A 22,152-nucleotide genomic window follows, 5' to 3' on the forward strand; every position below is an offset into this window, starting at 1 on the left:
TTAATACACTTGAAAGCAAGTGGTCAAAGAAGGCTGTAGACTCTTCATGTCCTTTCAACAAAAAGATGTCACTATCAGGACATCACTAATGTCTTAGGCCTCTTGTATCCCTGCATGCTACCTGCCAAAAGGAAAACAAATCTCTTCTAATTTTACAAGTTACAGAAACCTAAGAGTTACTTCTTGTGAAAATGACCATTCTCTTATATACAGGTAGAAATCTGAAATTATTCATACAGTAAGAGAACACTTCAGGGTTTTTTTCTGTTGTAATTGTTATTAGAGTGTCGATCAGAGATGCACAGGAGCTAAGGAGCTAACTGAGGAAAAGGAGCTGTGCCAGGTGGTCGGCAGGCTTTGTACCATATGGAAAAAAGAAGAGATCAAGAGGAGATCAGATGGAGAGCATTGTTACTTCTGGCAAAAGAAGAGAAGGCTCCTTCCCTGCCTGCAGAAATGCAATCACAGAATAAATGTGGTGGCCTGGGAAGTGATGAGGATGAACAAGGACCATTGGGGGAGGCATCAGAGCCAGCTGAACCTCAGCCAAACATCAGCAAGAAAAGTAAAAGACAGCTGATAGGTGTTGGAGATTCCCATCTGTAGGGAGTTGAAACATTCCTGCTACCCTGATGTGATGTTTTGGGATGTTTGCTGAGTGCCAGGATCAAGGATACTGCAGAGAAACTGCCAAGGCTTTTCTGGTCCTTAGACTTTTGCTCCTTGTGGAGCATCTGCGTGGGCACCAAGGACGTATCAGGAGGGACAGTGAAGCTGTRGGGCTGAAGGGTGAAGGTTACAAGGGCCCAGGTCCTTTCAGGGAGCAGAAGAGCCTTGGATAGGAAAGGAGACRTCCTGAGGAAGGGTTATTGTAATCTAAAGAGAAATGATGATGCAAGGTCAGTGGTGTCCTTAAAATAGGGGAGGATCCCACTCTTCTTCTGTGAAAGCAGCAAAGCTGGGGGCTTATCCTAAGTGCCTTTCCATAAATGCTTGAAGTATGGAAAAAAACAGAAGGAATTTGAAGTTTGTCCACAGTTGGAAAACTAAGATGTCATGAGAAATAGCATAACAGTTACCTGAAAAATAATACTTTATTTATTACTTTCTTAGTAATTTCTAACCTTTTAAAATTCAATTTGATGATATCAAATGGTTTTATAAAACAAGATAGCTTGCAGAATTCCATTTGTTGGCAGACTGACTCATGCTTAAGTGACTTGGTCAAATATATCTGCCAGTCTCTAACAGGGCCAGGTCAGCTCTGACTKAACTATCTGGAGTTCTACTCCAATTTTCTTTTTCTTATTTTCTATCCATAAAATTTTATAATGCATGTGATTATGTAGTGCAGTTAGACTACTATTTTTAGAACTGTAGATCTGCCAAATTCATTGCTAGTTGCAATAGATTATGCTCATTATTTGACCCAGAATTGCAATTTTGTACTAGCCAAGTTAAAATATGGCTAATTTGTATTAGAGCTGGAAGTCCTAATTTACCATGTGTTGAAGATAATGGAAGTATATAAGAAAAGTGAAAACGGTTAAGTTCATATACCCAGTACATTAAAATTTGCTCAAGAATCTTTGTTGAAATGACTGTGTAGACAGGCAGCTGCACTTACACTGATATACTATAATATAGAATTATTGGTTTGATCAGTGCTTCCAGACTGTCAAATGTAAAAATAAATATGCTTTGTATCTGTAAACTCAGTGAATTTGTCTTGGAAGTCATTTAGATATTGTGTGAGTGCCATGTTGCAACCTTGCTTTTAGCTCAAAAGCAGAACCCCAAACTTGGATTCTGCACTTTTGTAATCTGTCAGTACAACTTTTTCYCTGTTTTAACAGCTCTAGTGGAAGCACATTGAACTATGAAGTGATTTGTATAGCTGACCATCACACAGTCTTTGCTCCATATTCTTCCTTCCCAATTTTTCTCTCATAAGACCAGTCATTGAAGTTAATGCAACTTATCACCCAGCAGAAGTTACAGTATGAAGAAACAAAAGGCTGCACATCAAAGGGTCTTCTGTGCAGACAGAGAGACACAAAAGCTTCTTTGTGATGAATGTGCAGAGTTAGCTCTGCCACTGTAAATCAGCAGTGAATTTTCTTCAATTCTAGCATTGAAGTAAAAGAATGTCCTTTGTTCTTGTRGGGGGTTTACTTTTATTTCCCAACTGCTCCAGGCAGTAAACATGGACTTAATAACCAAAAAAATTCATTTCCTGTGTTCAGAATTGTRATACACTTTTATAGAAGTGTACCTTGGTTTATTCAAATCAGTAATAGGTAGCAGTCATATCTGCAGCAATGTGAAACAAGCAGCTCCTACAGTCAGTGATATCTGGAAATCATAGGAATCACTGATAACAAGACCCCTTATGTTTTGCCACACCCTCCATGGAAATAATGTTGTTATTGCAATATATAACTATAATTATATATTTTGCTACAACGTATATATTTTGCTTTATAACTATAATTATATATATTGCAATATATAACTATAATTTTGTACATACCTGAGTTTGAAACCACTAGAGTGTGGTATCTAGGAAAATAGTATTAAAGAGCCAAAAGAAATGCCATCACAATTTCTATCCAAAATTACAGAGATTAGGGTAGACATTTACACCTTAACATTTCAATCAATTGTMAGTACAAGTGGCCTTCATTCCATAACTCACTACAAAATTATCACTTGCTTTTGTTAGTGCTGTGATGACAAGATATGTGTCTAAAAGTGTAAATATGACTTCTTAATTTACCTTCAAGCACCAATCCTATTTACAGGTAGTTTGGAAGGGAAATAGGCACATTTTGTATTTGGTATTAATTGCTATGTAATCAATATTAATTACATAGAGGTTTTGTGYTTTGTAATTGACGGTTTGCATCTTGTTTGACAGCAATGCAGGTATCTACTAGAGATAGTTGTATGTTTTATGTTACTAATAAGAACGAGAAGGAGTGAAACAGCTTTTGGTGAAATGGATCTCTAGGCAGGCTGGACAAATAACTTTCACACTGAGTTAAAATGGAATAATAGAGTCTGGTAGAAAAGTTACTTAAGAATGCTTGGAAAATCTGAGAGTGTAAGTGAAWAAAAGAAGGGGCAAAGGGGAAACAGAAAGACCTGGACTATGGAGAATGAGAGTAATGCTGATAGTGCTAATAAAGTTTTGGTAGGGGGTTGACTTTCGGAAAAGATTATTTCTTCAGAGTCTTCCCTCCTGCAGTGCAGAATAAGTTTAGAGTGAGCGTGCAGTTAATCCATGGTAGAACATGATGAAATCAGTCCTCAAACTATCTTAATTTCCTTCTTTGTAAGATCAGAAATTCAGATTGTTTTGTATTTCAGTGCTGGCAAAGCTTGTGTGACGTACATCCAATGTGGAAATTTACACCTGCAAGCCCTATGTAGTTTAAAATACTTACATAAATGACAACATCATTAGTTTTCAGTTCATGGATTTTTAACACTCCTGATGTGATACCTCTCTTCCTTTGGGTTATGTTTAAGCAATTTAATGACCTGTTGATTTGCACCAGGAGATACTGGCTTGTTATGGTTCCAATAAGGAAGCCACTTAGACTATAAAGTATTGCTTGAAATAACCATTTGTTGCAGCTAACACTGTAAAAGAAAAGGATCGTGTAGGTAGTTTTATTTCCTTCCTAATGCTGAATTGCGTAGTGTTGAACAGCTCTCAAATAGGAGCTCAGCACACTGTGCAGATCCTGTCCAGGGAAAGAGCATCTGACATTTTGGTCTYTTGAGCTCTTGCAGGATTTTCTTAAAACAATTCTATTTCTTATAAACAGAGAAAGAAATACAGAGAAGGCCAGTTCACTTAAGAACTGTTTGTTGTCGTTTAGATAAAGACAATGACYGGTTCGGAGTGAGAGCTACCTGTGGGCTCCCCTCCACAGCCGGCTGTGTATCCTGCAGCCACGGGAAACATGCTGCACAGCACGGGCCTGCCAGCCGAGCTCTGCATGCAGCACTGGCCTGTGCCTCCTGTGGCATCACTGATTCCTCAATGAAGGGATCTTCAGCTTAGGATTAATACACCTGTGAGGAAAATTCCCTTGGATAGAGAACTGTAAAGTGGTGCAGTTATACTTCTAGGTTTTGAGAGCATCAGTGTTTTCAGGGCAGATACACAGCCTGGGTGAGTGGGGAGGGATCCTAACTGGAACTTTTAAGTAAGTTCCATATATCATCATCATTAATAATAGTGATAATACATTATATATTATAACATGATGCTTGGAATAGATAAGTTTGCCTCTCCCTGTTAGTCTGTTGAACTCAGGAGTGATGGAGGGTGTTTTGAGCTTTTGCGTAGTTTTACATTACATAAATAAGTTAATTTTGTTGCTCTTTGTTTGGGGTGAAGGTGTGTGTTTTCTTCTTTCTTCCAGCTTAAAAGTAAACTTTTTTAAAGTAAGATTTTAATAAGAAGCATTTTTTAATAAATAACCTGCAAAACTCTSAGCTGAAAGTAGGAACTTCTATATTTCATAATGGCTTATTGGCAAATAGATGGCACATTTTTCATCTAGTAGAAAAGTAAAAATAAAAATTAAGGTGTGAAAAAGTTTACTCAACAAAGTATTCAACTTCTCCTTGATTTAGGGGGAAAAAGATCCCACCTCACAGCTCAGTTATCATCACTGTGATTCATCAGCTGCTGTCTCCTGGGCAGGTCTGACTGCTGATTGGGCACRGGACTTCTCAAGGTGTGTCTATTGCCAAGAAGCTTTTGCATTTTAAGAGCACACAGTAGACCATTCTAGCCTCCTGCTATGGTAAGAACTGTTGYATGTCTATTTATTAATCTGTGCAGTCTTATTGTTAGAAAATAATTAGGTGTGTTAGCAGATGTTTCCAAACCAAGTTTTGTGGGTTTAAAATATGGAAGGATCTTAATTGTGGCAGCTATTGCTCAAATCCAAGGAGAATTAGATTAAAATATTTTTATAATGTAGTAATACTCTGAGAGAGAAATGTTTTTAAGATATTACACGGTCTTTATTTTTCACAAAAAATGTATGTGTCAGCTATTTGCAAGTTAAGTATRCAAGGAAACTTTCTTCTCATATATTATGTTCAGGGCATTTTTTTTCAGAGATATGAATTGGCACTTTTTCTGTGAATTTATCAATCTAAATTATTTTGAAGATAAAATTAATCTGATTTTAACATATCTTTTCAGCTGACTTTAAAAAAATTGGGAGAATCCTGGGGTAAAATGCAGGAATATATTAGAAAGGTTTTTGGTTTGTAATTGATAGGTTTATGTCAGCTTTAGTAGCAAATAAAAAGATGCAATCATTGCTTCAAGAGAGAGAAACAGGGATTGAAAAGATTTGAAACGTGCTAGATAGACAGGTTTGCATGCAAATGTCTGTGATCTAATACTGTTGGAGTATGGCAGAAAAGGCTTAGGAAAACAGCAGCTCTAATACCCCGTTGGTGTAATGTCTGCTTTCCTACTTTACAGCAGCACTGCTCAGAGCTCATTTCACATGACTGTACTTGTTTCGGCTCTTGGAAAAATGTTACAGTCATGGCACAAGCACCAACTTCTTTGTGAGGGATGATACAGTGAGCCATCATAAAAGGAGGTTTCCATTATAATATTACAGTAGTAAAGATTAATTTTAGGATAATACATAACTGAAAACAAAGAACCTTTTAAGGATAAATTATTTAAATAGATATTTAAGAAGTGACTCTTGCACCAAAATGTCCAAACCACAAGGGTTTTCTAGATACTCAGACTGAAGTTTCTTGCTATTGAATTACATGCGTTGGGTCCTAGTACTTCTGCATATTTCTTGTGTTTAAAAGAGCAATTTTGAGCTTTAGAATAATAAAATTCTTTGTTTGTGTACGYCAGGAGTGTCTTCACAGTTAGTAATGTTACAGAGTGGAATTTTTTTTCTCAGAATTTTAACTCTGAGCACCAGTCAACACAAGAGGGTGCCGAAATGCAATACAAAATTTTCAATTTCGTAGTAAAATAGTGTTAYATACATAATATACCTTTTCTAAATGTTGTTTTGATCTCTCCCAGCCTTTTCTCGTTTGCATATTCACCTCTGTGATACTGTAATATCAGAATACCCTCTTTCTTGGTCTTTTTATGATGACACCAACACATTCTTCTCACCAGCAGCTGGCACCATCAAAGAAAGGTTTTTTGGTATGCAAATAAATTTAGCTACAACTGTAATTTATGTAATTTATGTGATTTATGTCATGTTCTTGTTTTGCTTGTGCTGGCTTTAATTCTACGTGCAGAAATCAGAGACTGGTTTCTATGTGCCATGCCATCAGCAAAGGAAGAAGATAGCAAGAACTATGTTCTTCAAAARAACATTTTGAAATGCATTAATCATTCATGGGCAAGACCCTCATGGTGCAATTAATTTAACCATTCCGTTATTTATGTGATTTTTTTCTGGGCTGAAGCTTTTAGTATCCATGTGCGTCCTACTCTTCAAGCTCATTTCCTCAATGTTTTGCAGCCAGTGTGCTGCAACACAAGAGGTACCAAAATGCAAGTACTATTGGCAGAGGCAGGTGCACTTTCTGAGTTTAGAAATTTGRCTTCAAGAAATGAGATGTTGTGCCTTTGTTGCTTGGATGACAAAATTATAAGATGCTCTGAATTACATATTTTGGGTGGGTTTTGCATTCAAAAGATAAAGCGTGCCATACTTTACAGTCCCTACTATCGAATCACCATAGTGCATTTCTAGAATAAGGTTTAGTTCATCAATCAGCTAGAGACTGATATGTATCTGGCTAAAGTATACTCTCAGACAGTATTTGTCAGAGTGCAGTCCAGGAAATTAATTCAGCAGTTTACAGTCATTGTAATGGTGGACCAGATTAGTGAATGTCGGCTGTGTGCATTCAGTCAAGTGTTCATATAACAGCAAATACTTCTTGTGTCTTCCTCTCTGGTAACACTCGGTAATAAACTAAGTTCAAACAGTAAACTGCTAAGTCTAAACTTCTTGAAAGGAGCCATTAATTTCAAGTTCATAACTTTTTATATGTGTCCCAGCAGTTGCTTGCAATCACAAGTGCCAGTGTTTGGTCAYTCACGTTTCTGATTTGTTGCACTGAAATGACACAGTCACATTATTGGTTCCTGCAGTAAATGACACTTCCAAATTGTGCAAGGATTGCGTAATCCTTGGCAGTGGATTATATTATTTGAATTATAATTAGATGCCTGGCTAAATACTCTTTTTGTCAAATAAAAGGGTTTCTGAAAAAAAAGGAAAATAATCTACTCACTGTTGGAGTCTTTTTTGTGTATTTTTAATGAAAGGCCTGTCACTTTATTTGATGGAGTAGTGTCTTCAGATTAGTGCTGCTTTCTTAACTGTGTCTAATCTCATTTGATTCAAGCATCATGGAATAATAAAAAAATCAATGTRGCATAGGTTTGTTTTGAAGTCAGTGAGGGGGTTAGCAAATCAGTAAACATCAGTTCATCATGTTTAATTAGCTAACAGGAATTTTCTCAAACTGTTAAACAGGATCTTAACAAGCAAATTGGATGTAGGCTTATTAATTTATTGTGAAGTTCTGGTGGGGAAACTGAAAACTTTAAAACTAACTCTGTTTTCCAAAACAGTTTGTCCATATAGTTTTAGTAGCTCCTTAAAGAATGTGAAGCTTTTCTTTTAGTCCCCTTCCACCAAGCTATGATATTGAAAAGATGAATATTTGTCTCCATCTTTGGATCATTTGCAAGAAGTAAAAGAGCATAAACAACTCAGAAATTCCTCTATGTATCAATATATCAAATGCAAATACATGAATGGTACAGTGTTAGAGCAGTGACCTTCAGCCAGACTCTTAAGTCAAGAATTTCTGTTTCCAAGGCTTCTCATTCTTGCTGGTTATTTTCCTGGCATAATGTATGGATCTTTTGTGGTGTGTTGTTTGCTGGAGAATGAATGGAGGCCCTCTGGCTCATTTATCCTACTGTCTCACTTGGGATTTGAACTATGTTGCTAGAAAAGAATGTCTAGTGCTCTCACTTTCAATTCTAATCCCCCATCATTAAGCTTGCTAGAGTGGTTCCCTGTTGTATAACTATTTTGTTCAGCTATGGAGCGTAGTGATGGTTTTAAGAGTAGCTAAGATTTACAGGATATTGTATGCTTGTGCTTTTGGAATTCTCCATTGTAAACATTTTGTRTCTTAGATGAGAAAAAATACTTCTATTTTGGGTCATTTTATTTCACTTCCTTCCTACACTTTCTTTGTTTTCAGTTTGCTTTGTCTCTTTTTGTATTGTCCTTGTCTCAAACAGTTGAAATTAGRGCTAGCTGACATCTTGTCATAACACTGACATTAAAGCTATAGTAGTCTGAAAAGCACTATGGATTGTTTTGGTTGGATTTATTGGGGATGGGGACTTCATTGGTTAGTTTTGTTTTTATTTGAAAAACACTCACTTTGTAAGCAGACAGATACCATTTAAGAAGAAAAATACTATTATTAAATATATCTGTCTTGATTTTCAAGTCAAGGAAATCATTGCTTACTATAAGGTAATTTGGAATTTTTTTTCCTTATAATTCCCCAATATTTGTGTTTTCTTCTTACCCTGCATCACAACTACTGAGAATATTAACAACTTTTTTTTTTTAGATTTCACACCTCTTCTGTTAATTTTCTCTTAAGACTTGACAAAATGAAGCTTTTTTAAAAAAATGCCATGAGGACTGCATCACTTTACAGGAATTCAGTCAGAAGACAACATACCAACTGATACAATTMAAGTATGGAATTTTTTTTATTAACAGAGAGAAAAAATGTTTAAAAAATAGAAACCTATTCTCTAGGCAAGTCTTGATCTACTTCTAGAGCTATTARCATGTTTAGAGACTCACTAGTGAAACTGCACTATTAATCAAGTACCAGTGGGGGGAAAACAAACAAGGAAAATTCTAGTAATTCTGTGTCAGCTTTTTCTCTRATCATGTTTTAGTGCAGGTTTTCAGCTATTTGTTTTAGTCTGCGCTAGATTCCTGCACTCTATTCTCTTTATTCTCCCTACTAACTTCAGTTTAAAATTTTCTTCATATCTTTTCATCTGGCTGGTTGTAGCTTTTCTGCTTTTCTTCCACTTAACTGCATCTCACATTTATCTGTCTGCACCTTTCTTATTAATAAGTTTATTTCCTACTTTTTGAAAATACTATTAGAAGGATTCTCTAGAAGTGGAGTCTATGAAATAGTAAGAAGGAAAATGAAAAGTTAAAGGACAAGATAGCTTGAGGAGGAGGATTAAATAGAGCTGTTTTGTTGTACCAAGAGACAGAACTATTTCAAAAAAACTGCAATAAAATTTTAAAATATCAGGTATCACCCTTGATAGKTGTTCCACTGTCTTTCTGTGTACAAATTCTGTAGACACATTCCCAGCCATGTCAYTACAGCTGAGAGCAGAAAATTTCTTTATGATGTTAAGTACCTTGTGGAAATATTCCTTTATATTGTAGTTTAAAGTACTTGGAAGACTGTAATATAGTTCTCTCAACTATRCACTTTAATACAATGACTAGTATGTTACAGATTGATGCACTTACATCAAATTTCTAGATTTATCAGTTAATGTTAGTGTGACTTTTAAAATTAACACGGGTACTTTTGCTAATAAACTTCAGGTTTTACAGCTGCAGTGCATTGGGATTTTAACCCAAACTAAGATACACTTGTGTCACTGAACAGGTGTTCAGATGTTGCTGCAAATTAGCAGCTTGGCTGAAGCAATCAGCTTTGTTCTGAGCTTCAGCTGAGTTCCTCTAAGTTATACTTGAGACCTGGAGTTCTGTTTGAAGGTGTCCTACCCTGCAGCAGTATCGATCATCCTGCTTCTGTACTTGTGCTGCTCTTAGAGCAGATTGCTAGAGACTGTGGTGAGGTGAGGCTGGAGAACTGAGGAACAGGGTCAGTGCACAGCACAGTGACAGTAGGAGCTTGTCAAGAGGAATGCTGCAGGACAGAAATCAGCAGGTAAGGAAAGCTYAGTGGTGAGGACTGAGAAATCAAAAGAATCCAGCCTCCATTAAAGGATGGTTCGTGACTTGAATGGAGTAACACTGCATCACAGAGGAGGAGGGAAACAGGAAGGGACTGGAAGGAAATCCTTTGGGCTATCTGCAGAAATACCAATAGAACTGGTAYGTAGACAGACTTGGTAAGGAATTAAGCTTGCTACCACAAAATTAATCAAAAATACTTTGAACAAATTTGAATTGGCATTGCAAGTTTAGACTGGCTCAGCATTTTGTGTTATCTAGTTGTGGTGCTTTTTATCTTGCTCTAGTCCTCTGGGCATTGCTTGTATCRTATCTTCAAAGGGAAAGGAAATTGTTCTTTGTTTTCAGACTTGCCCTGCATTTACAAAATTATGACTGGTAGCATTTTTGCATGTAAACTCAGTTGATTCAAAGAAATTCCTGATTTGCTACTAGTGTGTTTTCTCCAGCTGGAACCCAAGTATTTTAACATTTCAGATAGCTGCTTGGGTCCAGGTGTACTAAAAAGGTGTACTAAAAGCCAAGTTATTGCCTTTTGCATATAMAATCAGATGCAAGTAAAGGATCTGTCTGACTCTTACAGACAGATTGAGTTACTAAGAAAATTGATAAGGTTAGGSCCCATCTTGTCCTTTATGGTTGAACTCTCCATAAAGCAGCTTCCTATGTGTTACAATTTTTAGCACAAATTTCAATTATATTCAGACATTATTTTTATTGCTAGTTGTCTCAGTGCAAGCTACATAGTATTGTGAGTTCTAGCCTTAACTGCCACGTATACAAGGATATTCAGTTTAGAAAACAGAGAAAACATCAATCTGAAATTAAAGCAGAATTTATAGTAATAATTCATTTGTTCCAGCTCTGTGCCCACTGCCTCATAGAATCATTCTCACTGAATGCAATAGTTTATTTTTATAAACCTGCTCATTTGGTCTTGACTATCTTAAAGGTCTTCTCCAACCAAATAATTATTGAATGTCTTCAGGAAATGCACTATTTTTTCTTTTCCTTTGTAGTTATCACTTGATTAAAAAGATATAAATCAGCAAGTGATTTTACTTTCTGAGGGCATTGAATTTGCAAGTAAATGATTTTTAATTTCAAAGTTATGGTTTTTTTTGTTGTTATGCAGTTTTTTTAATTGTATCTGGAGGTAGCAACTAGCATGTTGTGTTCTGCTCTCAACACTGAAACAGTTCTTATCACTTCATTGTAGAACAAAAGTCAAAAAAATTAGTGCATAAATAAATAGTAAAATGTACCAGGCATGGCTTTGTGTCTTGGAATATCAGACTAATGAGGAGGAGAGAGAGGCAAAGAGTAGGAAGGAGAAGACAAGTCCTGTTGTTAACTGTGCAGTTCAGAAGTTTAGAGCAGCAAAGCAGCAAGAGTATGCATACACAAAAGCAGAGGCAGGTTGCAGAGTAAAAAGGCTCGGGACTATTAAGCTCTYCCAGAAAAGGAGAAACCAAGCTCAGATAAAAAACTTTTGTTCTAATTCATTTCAACTGAAAAATCAGCTTGGTTTGTTCAAACCACATTTATCAGTGTTTTAAGCTAAAAASATTGTTTTAGCACTGGGGTATGTGATAAGTGCCACCATAGTCCTTTCTTCTGTTACACTGCAAAAACTGCCATGTAGGTGCAGAATGAAGCACACCTTGAGAGCACGTTTATCCATTGGTCATAATTTAGCAAATGCACCTGCGATGTATTTTGTTTTTATTTCTGCTGCCATTTTGATTCTAGCCAAAAGTCAATTTTGGTAGATTAGATGGCACTCAAACCCTAGAGTTAATTAGTCATGTGAATATCTCAGCCTTTTAAAATAAGCTATGTTATTTGCAGAACACCTTGAAAGAAAGACCTAAGTTGACCAYAAAGGTTCAAGCACCAGAAGGCAAATTAAAAGAATTTTTTAAAAAATAAAGTTGTGAAGCTTGATTCAGAAGCTCTGTGTCTCTGAGCAGCCTTATTAAAAATAATATGGCAGACTTACTATATCATTCCCATTCTGAAGGGCAGAAGAGCTGGAGAGGAATGTATTAAATGATAAAACATTTCAGAAATCCCTTTCAGTAAGCAGTTGTTAAGGAACTTGACACAYGCCATGGTCCTGGATCTGCACATTTTTTAAAAAACACACACTCTGCAAGGGGCACAGTTTTGTACTGTGTTTTCAGTAAAATAGGACCATTTCATGTATCCAGTTTAGCATTTGACTGCACAAATGGTAGACTTGGTGCAATGCAGGTGAGGAAATTCTGGGTTGATATGGCTGAGGAATCGAAAGGAGCGGGACTAGAATGTTAAAGTTGAATTGGTCCACAGTAAAATTTTAGCATGGAATCACATTTTTTCTTGATCCCTTCTCCCCACAGAGAGCTTAGCATGCTAGCTTTAATCAGATTTCTGATTATATGGCATATGTATTTACAGTCTGTTACTGTTGGGTGCATTATAGGCCCTGGCTGTTCAAGCTAGAAGCAGCTGTGGAGTCTTTTCAACAGTGAATACTGGCTCAATTTCAGCACTGAACTGACATGCTGCTTGTGTAGGTAGGATGAACTCCCATCTAGCTACAAAAGATTACACAGACATACAGAAAGTGTTGATCACTACAGTCTAGTAAATCTGTTTAAGTGTTTGATGMTCTTAGTTCTATTTATTTAAATCTGATCACATAAATACTGTTACAATTAGCCCTAGCCTTCAAAGCATCTGCTARGTTGCTTATACTGAATGTATTTGGAGATTTGTACTAGGCTTTTCTGGTGATATACTAGATTCATTAATACTTGATCACCTAWTTGCTGTCATATCACCTGCATTAAGCACAAACATTTGCCATTTCTGTGAATCAAAAAAACGGACACAGTACACTATTCATTTTAACTTTAGAGCAATAGCAGGAGAATGTACAATAACTATTCTGGTCATAGAGTTAGGCAATTGCTTATACACAAGTATTGTTGAGTCTGCAGAGCAAAGTTACATTTTCAAAATTCTTTGCACTGATTTGTAATAGTGGAGCAGCTTTATGCCATATCTGCATTCCATGTGAAATGGAAGGACATTTGCGTGAATTGGACCAAAAGCCTCTTCCTAGGACAAACTTATACAAGTATTGTTAGTGTACAGGGATATTTACTACACCACCATGTCACCACAGCTGCAGGTATTTCCTCCTGTAGGGACTTTCAGATATTTTGGTTGTGTATGTTTTAAATAGTTGTTTTGTTTTTTTTTTAATCTTCATACACTGTCTGTTAAACTCATTCATCCTTTTGCTACCCAGAATGTCAGTGACAATATGTTCCCCATTGAATAAGATTGTGTGAAAAACTAACTGCTGGTTCTGTTTTGGAACTCGGCTTAATAATTAAAAATATGTTGATATAAYGAAATGGAGAAAGTTGCACTCCCATATGTAAGGAAAATAAGTGGTGGTTAGTCTATGCCTTCCATCTGCAGTACATAAAGAATGATGAACCACTGTCTTAGTTGTTTCTTGTAAGATACTGGTGATAAGTATCAACGTCCCACAAACTGAAAATACCTGATTTGAAGTCTGACATAAAGATCAAGTAGCTTGATGTCTGATTTTTTTAAAATGTCTGGCATAAAAATCTGCTGTGTGGCTGCTGCATTGCTGGATCAGTATGTATTTCATTCCTGATTGGTACTTTGTAGACTATTTATCTTTACACAAACGTTGCCCAGAGCAGCAAATACAAGGTGAGCAATATTTTGTAATTATTTCTCTGTAGYCTGCAACAGATTTGCTAAATGTTAGATTGACATAAAAATCCATGTTAGAAGTATCCCTTCAGTGCTGAGACTGCTAACAATATTTATGCTAATAGTTACTTTTCAAAGAATTCCATATCCTTACATCCTTCACAATAATTTGTCAAAATCTTACCACAAATATTCTGGGCTTAAAACAATTTGAACAAGGGAACACGAAGCAAATCAGGGACTAAAATAAATGAATTAGAGTCTTGATAGCCTGTTCAGCATATTACGTGATACTGCATATTCCTAATAGCTCTGTCTGCTCTGAGCTATTCTGGTTAAACCCCTCCTCTAGGTTCAGGCTGAACAGCATGTGTAATGTCTGTGACAGTTTGAGCCTTGGAGATGGAATTGGTTGAACAGAGTAGTCTATTCAGATAAATGTAGGGGATTCATTCACATGGAAATCATTCCTGGCACAGYTGAAACAAAGTATGAGTGAAAGAGGAAACAAAAAGGAGCCGCAGCAAACTGCGCTCCCAGCAGCAGTAAATCAGCAGAGCTTCATTGTTCACGATAAATGTAAGTTACTTTACATCACATCAGTCTCACCCACAGCTTTAAGAGGTAGTGGTGACACGTAGTCCTACAGTAGATTGCTTTAGATTAATTTGAAAGGTGATTCTCAGCTCTGTGTGGAAACAATGTTATGCCAGTATAACAGCAAGCTTTAAATTAAGTGAAATGATTTTCACTTTCCTTAAAAGCCCATGGATGTTTTTCTATAGTACTGAAAAGTTGGATGAGACTAGTTTAAATCAGAAAAGGGTAGAAAAAGTGCAGAGCTAGCTAGTACCAGGAAAAACCTAGCAAGATACCTAGGAAATCTGTATTTTTCTGAATTTTGGTGTCAGATATGCTTCCACTAGGAGGAGTTGTCATCATATCCTTATCCCATGAGATTATCAGACTTGTGCTTTAACTCATTTGATGAAAATGTAATAGTTCACAATGTTACTATAAACAATCTATAAAGTTCATCTATGTGTACCTATCTTGTAGTTCACAATTGGTAATTGGTAGCAATATAAATGTGAAAAGAAGTTTGCAGCTTATCTTACAAACTTTTGTCATTTGCATTAGGGCAAAAATTGAGTGCATTTCTTAGAGATTACAATTTATTTTCAATTTCAAGTTTCCTTTTGAACTTTGAGAATTTCAGAATTATAAYATTATGTATTAATAGCCACAGTTAGGGGGAAAGCTGAAAATGAAATGCCTAGAAAGTCCAAGAAAGAAGAGTAAAAGTTAAATCTCATATGTATACAGTATTAGGAATTTTTTTTAGATTTTTTTTTTGTTTCATACTTACATTGCAAATACTGGTTATGACTTTAAAATAGGGTGGTTTAGAAGTCCCAGATTCTTTCATTTGTATTCTCTTATTTGTATAATAAATTTAATGTAATAGAGTCGCTGCTTGAATTTAAGTGCTGTTTTGATCTGTTTGCCAATCAAGTGTTGCAAGATAGTAGTATATTTGGTGGTACACAGTTTTGCTTTGTTTTTCCTACTGTTTTCCTATACTCATCTCTTTTCATCAATTCACATAATATGATTCTAGTAAAATGTGCAGTTTGGTCACTTTTCAGCAATATAGCTTCTGCATAGACTCCCATGGGATTAAGAGGTAGAGACCGTAATCAAGCCTGTCATCCATTTAGAGAGAAAGGGACTGTTTAAGAGTACATCAACTTGGTATGCTTAAAAGATTTTCAGATTGTCCTAGAGCAAAAAACTCCAGATTTTAAACCTCTTGGGTATCACAAACCAGAACTGAAATTTTCCRTGCAGCTTCATAATTTCTCCTGTTCAAGGGCCTTTTTTGCACAGAATCAAAAAACTACAGTGACTTACAGGGCTGCCAGTCCCCAAAGAATTACCAATCCCTTTACTGTAGCTGTTCCTAGAACACAGTTGGCACAAGTAAGGAAGTCTGTGCCTCGCTTTGTTTTGCAGTCCAGGATACATTAAAGGGTTTATGTTAACATGCAGGCTCTGTTCTGGATGGCAGAGGAGTCCATAACCTGTAGCAGGATTTGACTGGACACTTCATGTCTCAAATTTTCACTTTTGCTATTTAAGTATCTCCTTGTCATTGCTTCTCTGTGGCAGCACAAGATTTTTTGTGGACGTACAGTGAAGGAAARAACTTGAAATAACAGCCCCTTCCTCTGGGTCATTTTCTCTGCCAGGTCAAGTCTCTGATCCCCTACACTGCACAGTCAAGCAAATGCTAGTGAAGAAGTGAGTGCGAGAGAGAAACGAGCACTATCAGCTGGAGGCTGGTAATAAATAGTAGCTACAAAAATGCCTTTAGCAGTGTCAGCACCAGACACGTAAACACAGCTGAAAGCGACTGAAAACTGAAGGTTGTGATGTACTGTGTACTGCCAGCAGCATGGCCTGCACTGTGCAAATGCACAGTGCCTGAAGAGTGAATCACAGARTATGCTGAGGTGGAAGGGAGCCACAAGGATCATCGAGTCCAACTCCTGACCCTGCACAGAACCGTCCCCATGAGTCACACCATGTGYCTGAGAGCACTGTCCAAACACTAATTGAGCTCTGTCAGGGCTGGAGCTGTGACCACTGCCCTGGGGAGCTGTTCCAGTGCCCAACCACCCTCTGGGTGAAAAACCTTTTTTATGGTATCTGACCTAAATCTCCCCTTCCACAATTCCAGGCTGTTCCCACTGGTCTTGYCACTGGTCAGCACAAAGATCAGTGCCTGCCCCTCCTCTTGCCCTCACAAGGCAGCTRTAACTGCAGTGAKGTGTCCTCTCAGKCTCCTCCTTTCCAGGCTGAAYAGACCAAGTGACCTCAGCCACTCCTCAGACTGCTTCCCTTCCAGACCTTTCACCRTCCTCATTGTCCTCCTTTGGACACTCTCACAGCTCAATGTCTTTTTTATATTGTGGCACCCAAAACTGCCCCCAGGACTCGAGGTGAGGCTGCCCCAGTGCAGAGCAGAGTGGGACAATCCCCTCTCCTGCCCGGCTGGTGATGCTGGGYCTGATGCCCCCCWGGACACAGTTGGGTTCATCAGTGGAGAGGAAACTATCTTTGGGGTCATTGACTGATATCTTCTGACATTCCTACTCTGCATTCAGTATTCCTTTTACAAAAGTTACCTTTTGAGATTTTTCCAAAATACATGCATTTACTATCTTAAGCTGTAAATCTGTATCTTTTGGAAAATTAACTCTGCTATTTACAACATGTCTTGCACTTGGCAAGTTGTTTAAAGAAGACAGAGTAGAAATAGAATTATGACCTGGGCAGCAAAAGAAGAGATAGTTCTTTTGTATTAAGATGGTAAAATCCCTGAGAGGTGGCATCACAAGCTTCATGACCACTTCCAACTTTTTTTAGTTTTTAATTCTACCGCATTCAGAATCTGACACTCCAATGGCAGAAACTTTTTGCCACTTGAACATGCTTTACAATACAACTCCCTGTATGAATTACTTAGTTAAGCATAAATGGTTGTGATCAGTAAAGGGGACAGACCTTTGGTCAGTGTTATTACTCAGTGCCACAACACAGAACCTGAGGTGTACCTGAGGATGTTTTATGGAAAGGTCAGATTTATTGAGACTGTAATTTAGAGGGTTTGTTGATTTCACTAATGACTGAAAAAGGTAAAGGTACACATCTGAAATGGAAGTACATCAGAGTGCGTCAGAAAACAAAACTGATGGGTTTTTCATTCAAGTTAGGAAAGCATGCCAAATTCAAGTGATTAAAAGCCTTGAGAAAACTAACTTGGGCCGGTATCCARTAAATCAATTTATCCTAATAAATTATTTTGTCACAGCAGGAGGCTAGTTTTAATTTGGAAGTACAATGCAAGTCAATTTTGTTGAAATAGAAAAGGCACAAAAAGGGAAATTACTCTCCAGATGAGATGAAATTGCTGGCTCTGCTAACTCACATGAGTAATTTTGTTGGGGACAGGATTAYGCCATGATATGCAGCTTGATCCTTGTCATATTGCTGCCTGAATCCCAAAGGGAGACTGAAAAAGGAGCATGAATTACTGTGCCTAGRATATTTACTATAATCACACAGGGATTTGGAGTTATTCAGTCTTGATACCTTTGTCATACACACATACATGCTTTTAAAAAATTACAGTGACAAAACCTTAGCTGGAGTGAAAATCGGATATTACATATTACCTTGTGTTTGGAGTATAACAAGCCAATGTCAGCAGCACATCTTTTAATGGTTCTGAGATACTGTGATAGAGGAAAGAAGTAATGAATTGGGAGTATATTAAAGCAYTGAATTATGAACAACTGGATTTAAAAGCTACATGTAAAACCCCTTTCTCTGTGTGTTTGCTTCACCTATGCCCCAATACATGTGGCTGCAACTGTGAGAGAATGCAGGAAAGTATCAGAAAGTAAAACCTAAGTTCAGTTCAGTAGATCAGAGAGCCACACTAGGAATCTCCCATTATTACTCATAATGTTTTAGCAGAAACTTGATTTCATAAAAGCCTCTGAACAGGTGGTGTTCAGAAATAGAATGATACAAACGTAGGTTGGATTTAAATTGTTTATTTTAGGCAAAAACCTCTGACATAGWATAAATTATATGGATAGTACGGCACCAGCTTCCACGTAAGGAGTTCAGGRTAACTTCACTCCTGAGCTCGTTAGGTAATTGACAGAAAAAGTCCAAATGAGTAAGTAGAAACAAGTCATGGAGCATTACTGGTTCTATCCCACAAAAGTCTGGTGATCTGACTAAACCTATGATGATCTCTTTTTGCARGTCCTTAGATGTACAGGAATTGACAGTGTTTAGAATGGATAAATAGAACAGAGATCTTGTATTTCACTCCAATCGTGCTGTCATTTGTAGTTTTCTTCCCTATCTCTCTCTGGAAAGAATATTAATTTCTTACTAGGGAAAAATACGTGTCCAAAATCTGCCATGCACTTTCCCAGTTGTTTATAATAATACTTTGCATCTTAAAAAATGTTGGCATTACCGGCCTTAAGGAAAACTTAATCCTGTTTTCAGAGATAAAAACGAATATTGTAAAGTGGAAGAATAATAGGAAACTGTTTCTGCCTACAACTGCTTTTCATAGTAACATATTTAGTGGTTTTTACAATTTATTTTGCAATTTCGTTTTACTCTTAAACTTGATTAGCCTATGTATATATCTTGAGTCCTGACCACTAGGCTGTACCCTGCATCCAATGAACAGTGTAATACTGGTTAAATAAGGGTTGTTTGAGTTAATGTTTCTGTTATATTTCTTCACCAAAATTACCATTAACAGAAAGATCAGAAAGATAATTAGTTACCTTATGAGAGAAAGGGCATTTTTTTCTCCTTCAGCTGTAGGAACAAATTTTTCATTAAAATAAAAAGGATAAATATATCAAGGTGTCAGCAAATACTTAATAGCACAAAGAAGTGTGCTATAAAAGAAACATATTCAAAGAAGCAATTGCAGTACATTTGAAAGCAATGCATATTGTATTTCTTTCTATCTTGTCATACAAGGGTAACATAATTTTCTACTTGAATTTTGTTTTATATGGGGGTTTGGAGGACAGGGGTATTGTTATTTTGGTTTGCATTTATTCATTGGTTTGGGGGTTTTATGGTATGAATTAATAGCAGAGCAAATGCAGCTGGCCAAATAAGATTAGATAGTCTCTGTTTATCACTGTATTGTTAAAGAGAATGTTGCTCTGTGGAAATTCTGGGATTCCTTTCRTGCTTAGTGCAGAATTTCTCTTTGTTCTGGGATGATAAGTGATGACTTTCTAGCAATTACTGTAAATTTTTTTTTTAGTTGTCATGTATTAGCATGGAATCTTAAATATTCACAATTAAATATAAAATTGTGGTCTTAAAAATATATTCTTAGTGATGTTATTAAACAGTTTTGAAAACAAGCTTCTCTATGACAAAAATTTGAAGTCTCTTRCTTTGAAATGTACAGACCAGAAAAGAGTTATTTGTCCATGGTTTTATTCGTTTTAACCAGCTAGTTGTGTTTTTCTTTTTATCTCTGTTAGAATCATATGCCTCTCATGCTGACCATCTTGCAGTCTGAAAATACCTGTTTAAAGCAAGCCAGTAAATGAAAGATGTCAGTGGCTAAACTTGTCCTCGCCTCACATAAGAATGTTCTCTGTGGCTTTCACATTCTTCGAGGAAATTCTTTTGTGGTGTGTCAATTAAATGTGAAGATTTTCTGGTCAATGTTACTCCACATGATGCTCTTAGTTACTGTAATGCCACTGTTCCTTAGATGTATATTCATCATCCATAGCCTGCAGTATTTTCACAATAATGAAAAACCTGCAATAAAGCAAATTATATAACAGAGTATTCCAATGGACAATAGCGGGATTTCACAATGTGACTTGCAAATTAGCAGGTTTGTTTTTTAATTGACTATGAAGTACAAATTCCAGAGTTACAGCTTCCATATTGTATTGGTGTATGTGTCTCTGCAGTTTAACCATTCTGACTTTTTTCCAAGCTTGAGCACTGATGCTTCCAAAACAATGTCTGCTCCAAAACATTGTGTGTGTTCTAGCTGAAATGCTTCTAAAATATTTCTAGGAATGTATTGTACTTTTACACTGGTAATACTGCTATTGTGGCCTATCTTTCTGCGGAACAGTATTTTTAGGTTTGGAATCTTTATTTTTAAAAAAAACACCAAACTTCAAAGCTTTTCTAGTATTCCAGGAATTATGAAAATGCTAAATGGGTTTTCCATCTGACAGAAGCAGCACAGACTCTTTGCTGGCCACAACATGTCAGCCTTTGGGCAGCTTCTTGTGTGTTCAGAGTAGGCAGATGTGTTGGAACATGTGGTTTATAGCTGAAGAATCATAATTCCAGGTACTTTATACATAGCTAATGAGCAAGTACCTTTCCTGAAGTATAGATAAGAGAAAGCTCTTCAACTAAAAATAAAATAACAAAAATATAAAATACACTACGTGTCTGATTGTGAGCGTTTCCTGTTTCTAGCATCAGTGTTCTGACAAGAAAAATTCCTCGCTCCTTCAATGACATACCTTATCATGACAAGGGGGCTTCATACAACATATGAATATACTTACATTTGCTGTTGTGTGCCTTAGGGTACCAGAAACAGCAGACATATCTGAAAGAAACTTGAATTCTCTTGYATTAATTGTATAATATTTTCCTTACTCTGGCATTTTCTACAGGACTTATTCCATCTTACAGAAGTTGATCTCAGAAAGCTGGGAATTGAAAATCAAGGCCACCAAACACGCCTCATTTCCAATATCCTGCTGCCTCAGGAGGTAAAACAAAAAAGAGGTAAGATTTCCATGTTGTATCCTAATAAAGACTAAAGAATGAGCTAAGGCAACCTGAGCTTCTTTGTCACAAAGAATGATAAAAAAATACTCATATTCAGCCTTGGATACCTCTCTGAATGCACATCACGGGGGTACTTTGCACAGACAATTAGAGGAATAGTTAAACATTAGTTTAATAAAAATTAACGATATTTTGGCATGGGTTTACAGAATAACATACCCTGAACTTTTTATAAAAGTTTTCATTTAGAAAAGGCTCCACTTTCATTTCAGTTTCTGCTGCTCTGCCCACCTTCAGCTTAACAAGACGCAGTAATGTTAACATACTATAATTGACGGAAGTCTGTGTTACAAATGCCTTCCTCATTTGAAAAGATCGTATCAGAAGGTCTAAATCAAGCTAATTTGTGTGCATCCCACCTCATCCCTGCTGAGGAGAGGTCGAGTGCTTACACAGTTCTGACTGACTCTTCTTTTCCATTAGGGATTTTGCTATGAATTAAGATTGATCATCATTTGAGGTTTTTATCAGTTCAGTGTCAAAATTCAACTCAAGTTCATGAGAATTGGAACAAGCACTGTAAGACATTCTAGTCTGAGTGGAAGGATAGAGTGAGATGTTATTCCACTCTGACTGGTACTGGATGTTTTGAGAATTGTTCACAAGATAATGATACACAAGTATCATTCRTTCTGCCCATTAATTCTTCAGATCACCGCCTTAGGCTTTTACAAATTTAATGTGAAGACGTTTGTTACTTGGCTGACAGTCCTGCTTTTACATTCTCTTGGTCAAGATAAGACTTTTGGAGCATGTGTAGAAATTGGATATTAATAAAATGTGTTTAGCTACTTAAGTTTTCAGAGGAAACTAGGACTGATTGCGTACAAGTAGGTCAGTGTATTTCCTCAATGTT

At 36.7% G+C, this 22,152-nt stretch overlaps 1 protein-coding gene across 1 annotated transcript in view; it reads left to right on the forward strand.

Moving 5' to 3' along the window:
• The first annotated feature begins 4,655 nt into the window (after nucleotides 1-4,655).
• The window catches only part of BCAR3 (BCAR3 adaptor protein, NSP family member), a 79,724-nt gene continuing 62,227 nt past the window's right edge, over nucleotides 4,656-22,152 (forward strand). Inside the window, exons 1-2 of the mRNA XM_057373731.1 lie at nucleotides 4,656-4,826; nucleotides 21,119-21,233. Coding sequence (XP_057229714.1) covers nucleotides 4,824-4,826; nucleotides 21,119-21,233 — 118 coding nt within the window. The 5' untranslated portion in view covers nucleotides 4,656-4,823. The remainder of the gene's footprint in view (nucleotides 4,827-21,118; nucleotides 21,234-22,152) is intronic.

This window comes from Malurus melanocephalus, unplaced genomic scaffold (assembly GCF_030028575.1).
Source record: "Malurus melanocephalus ecotype Western Australia unplaced genomic scaffold, MMel_1.1 scaffold_8, whole genome shotgun sequence".
Taxonomy (NCBI): domain Eukaryota; kingdom Metazoa; phylum Chordata; class Aves; order Passeriformes; family Maluridae; genus Malurus; species Malurus melanocephalus.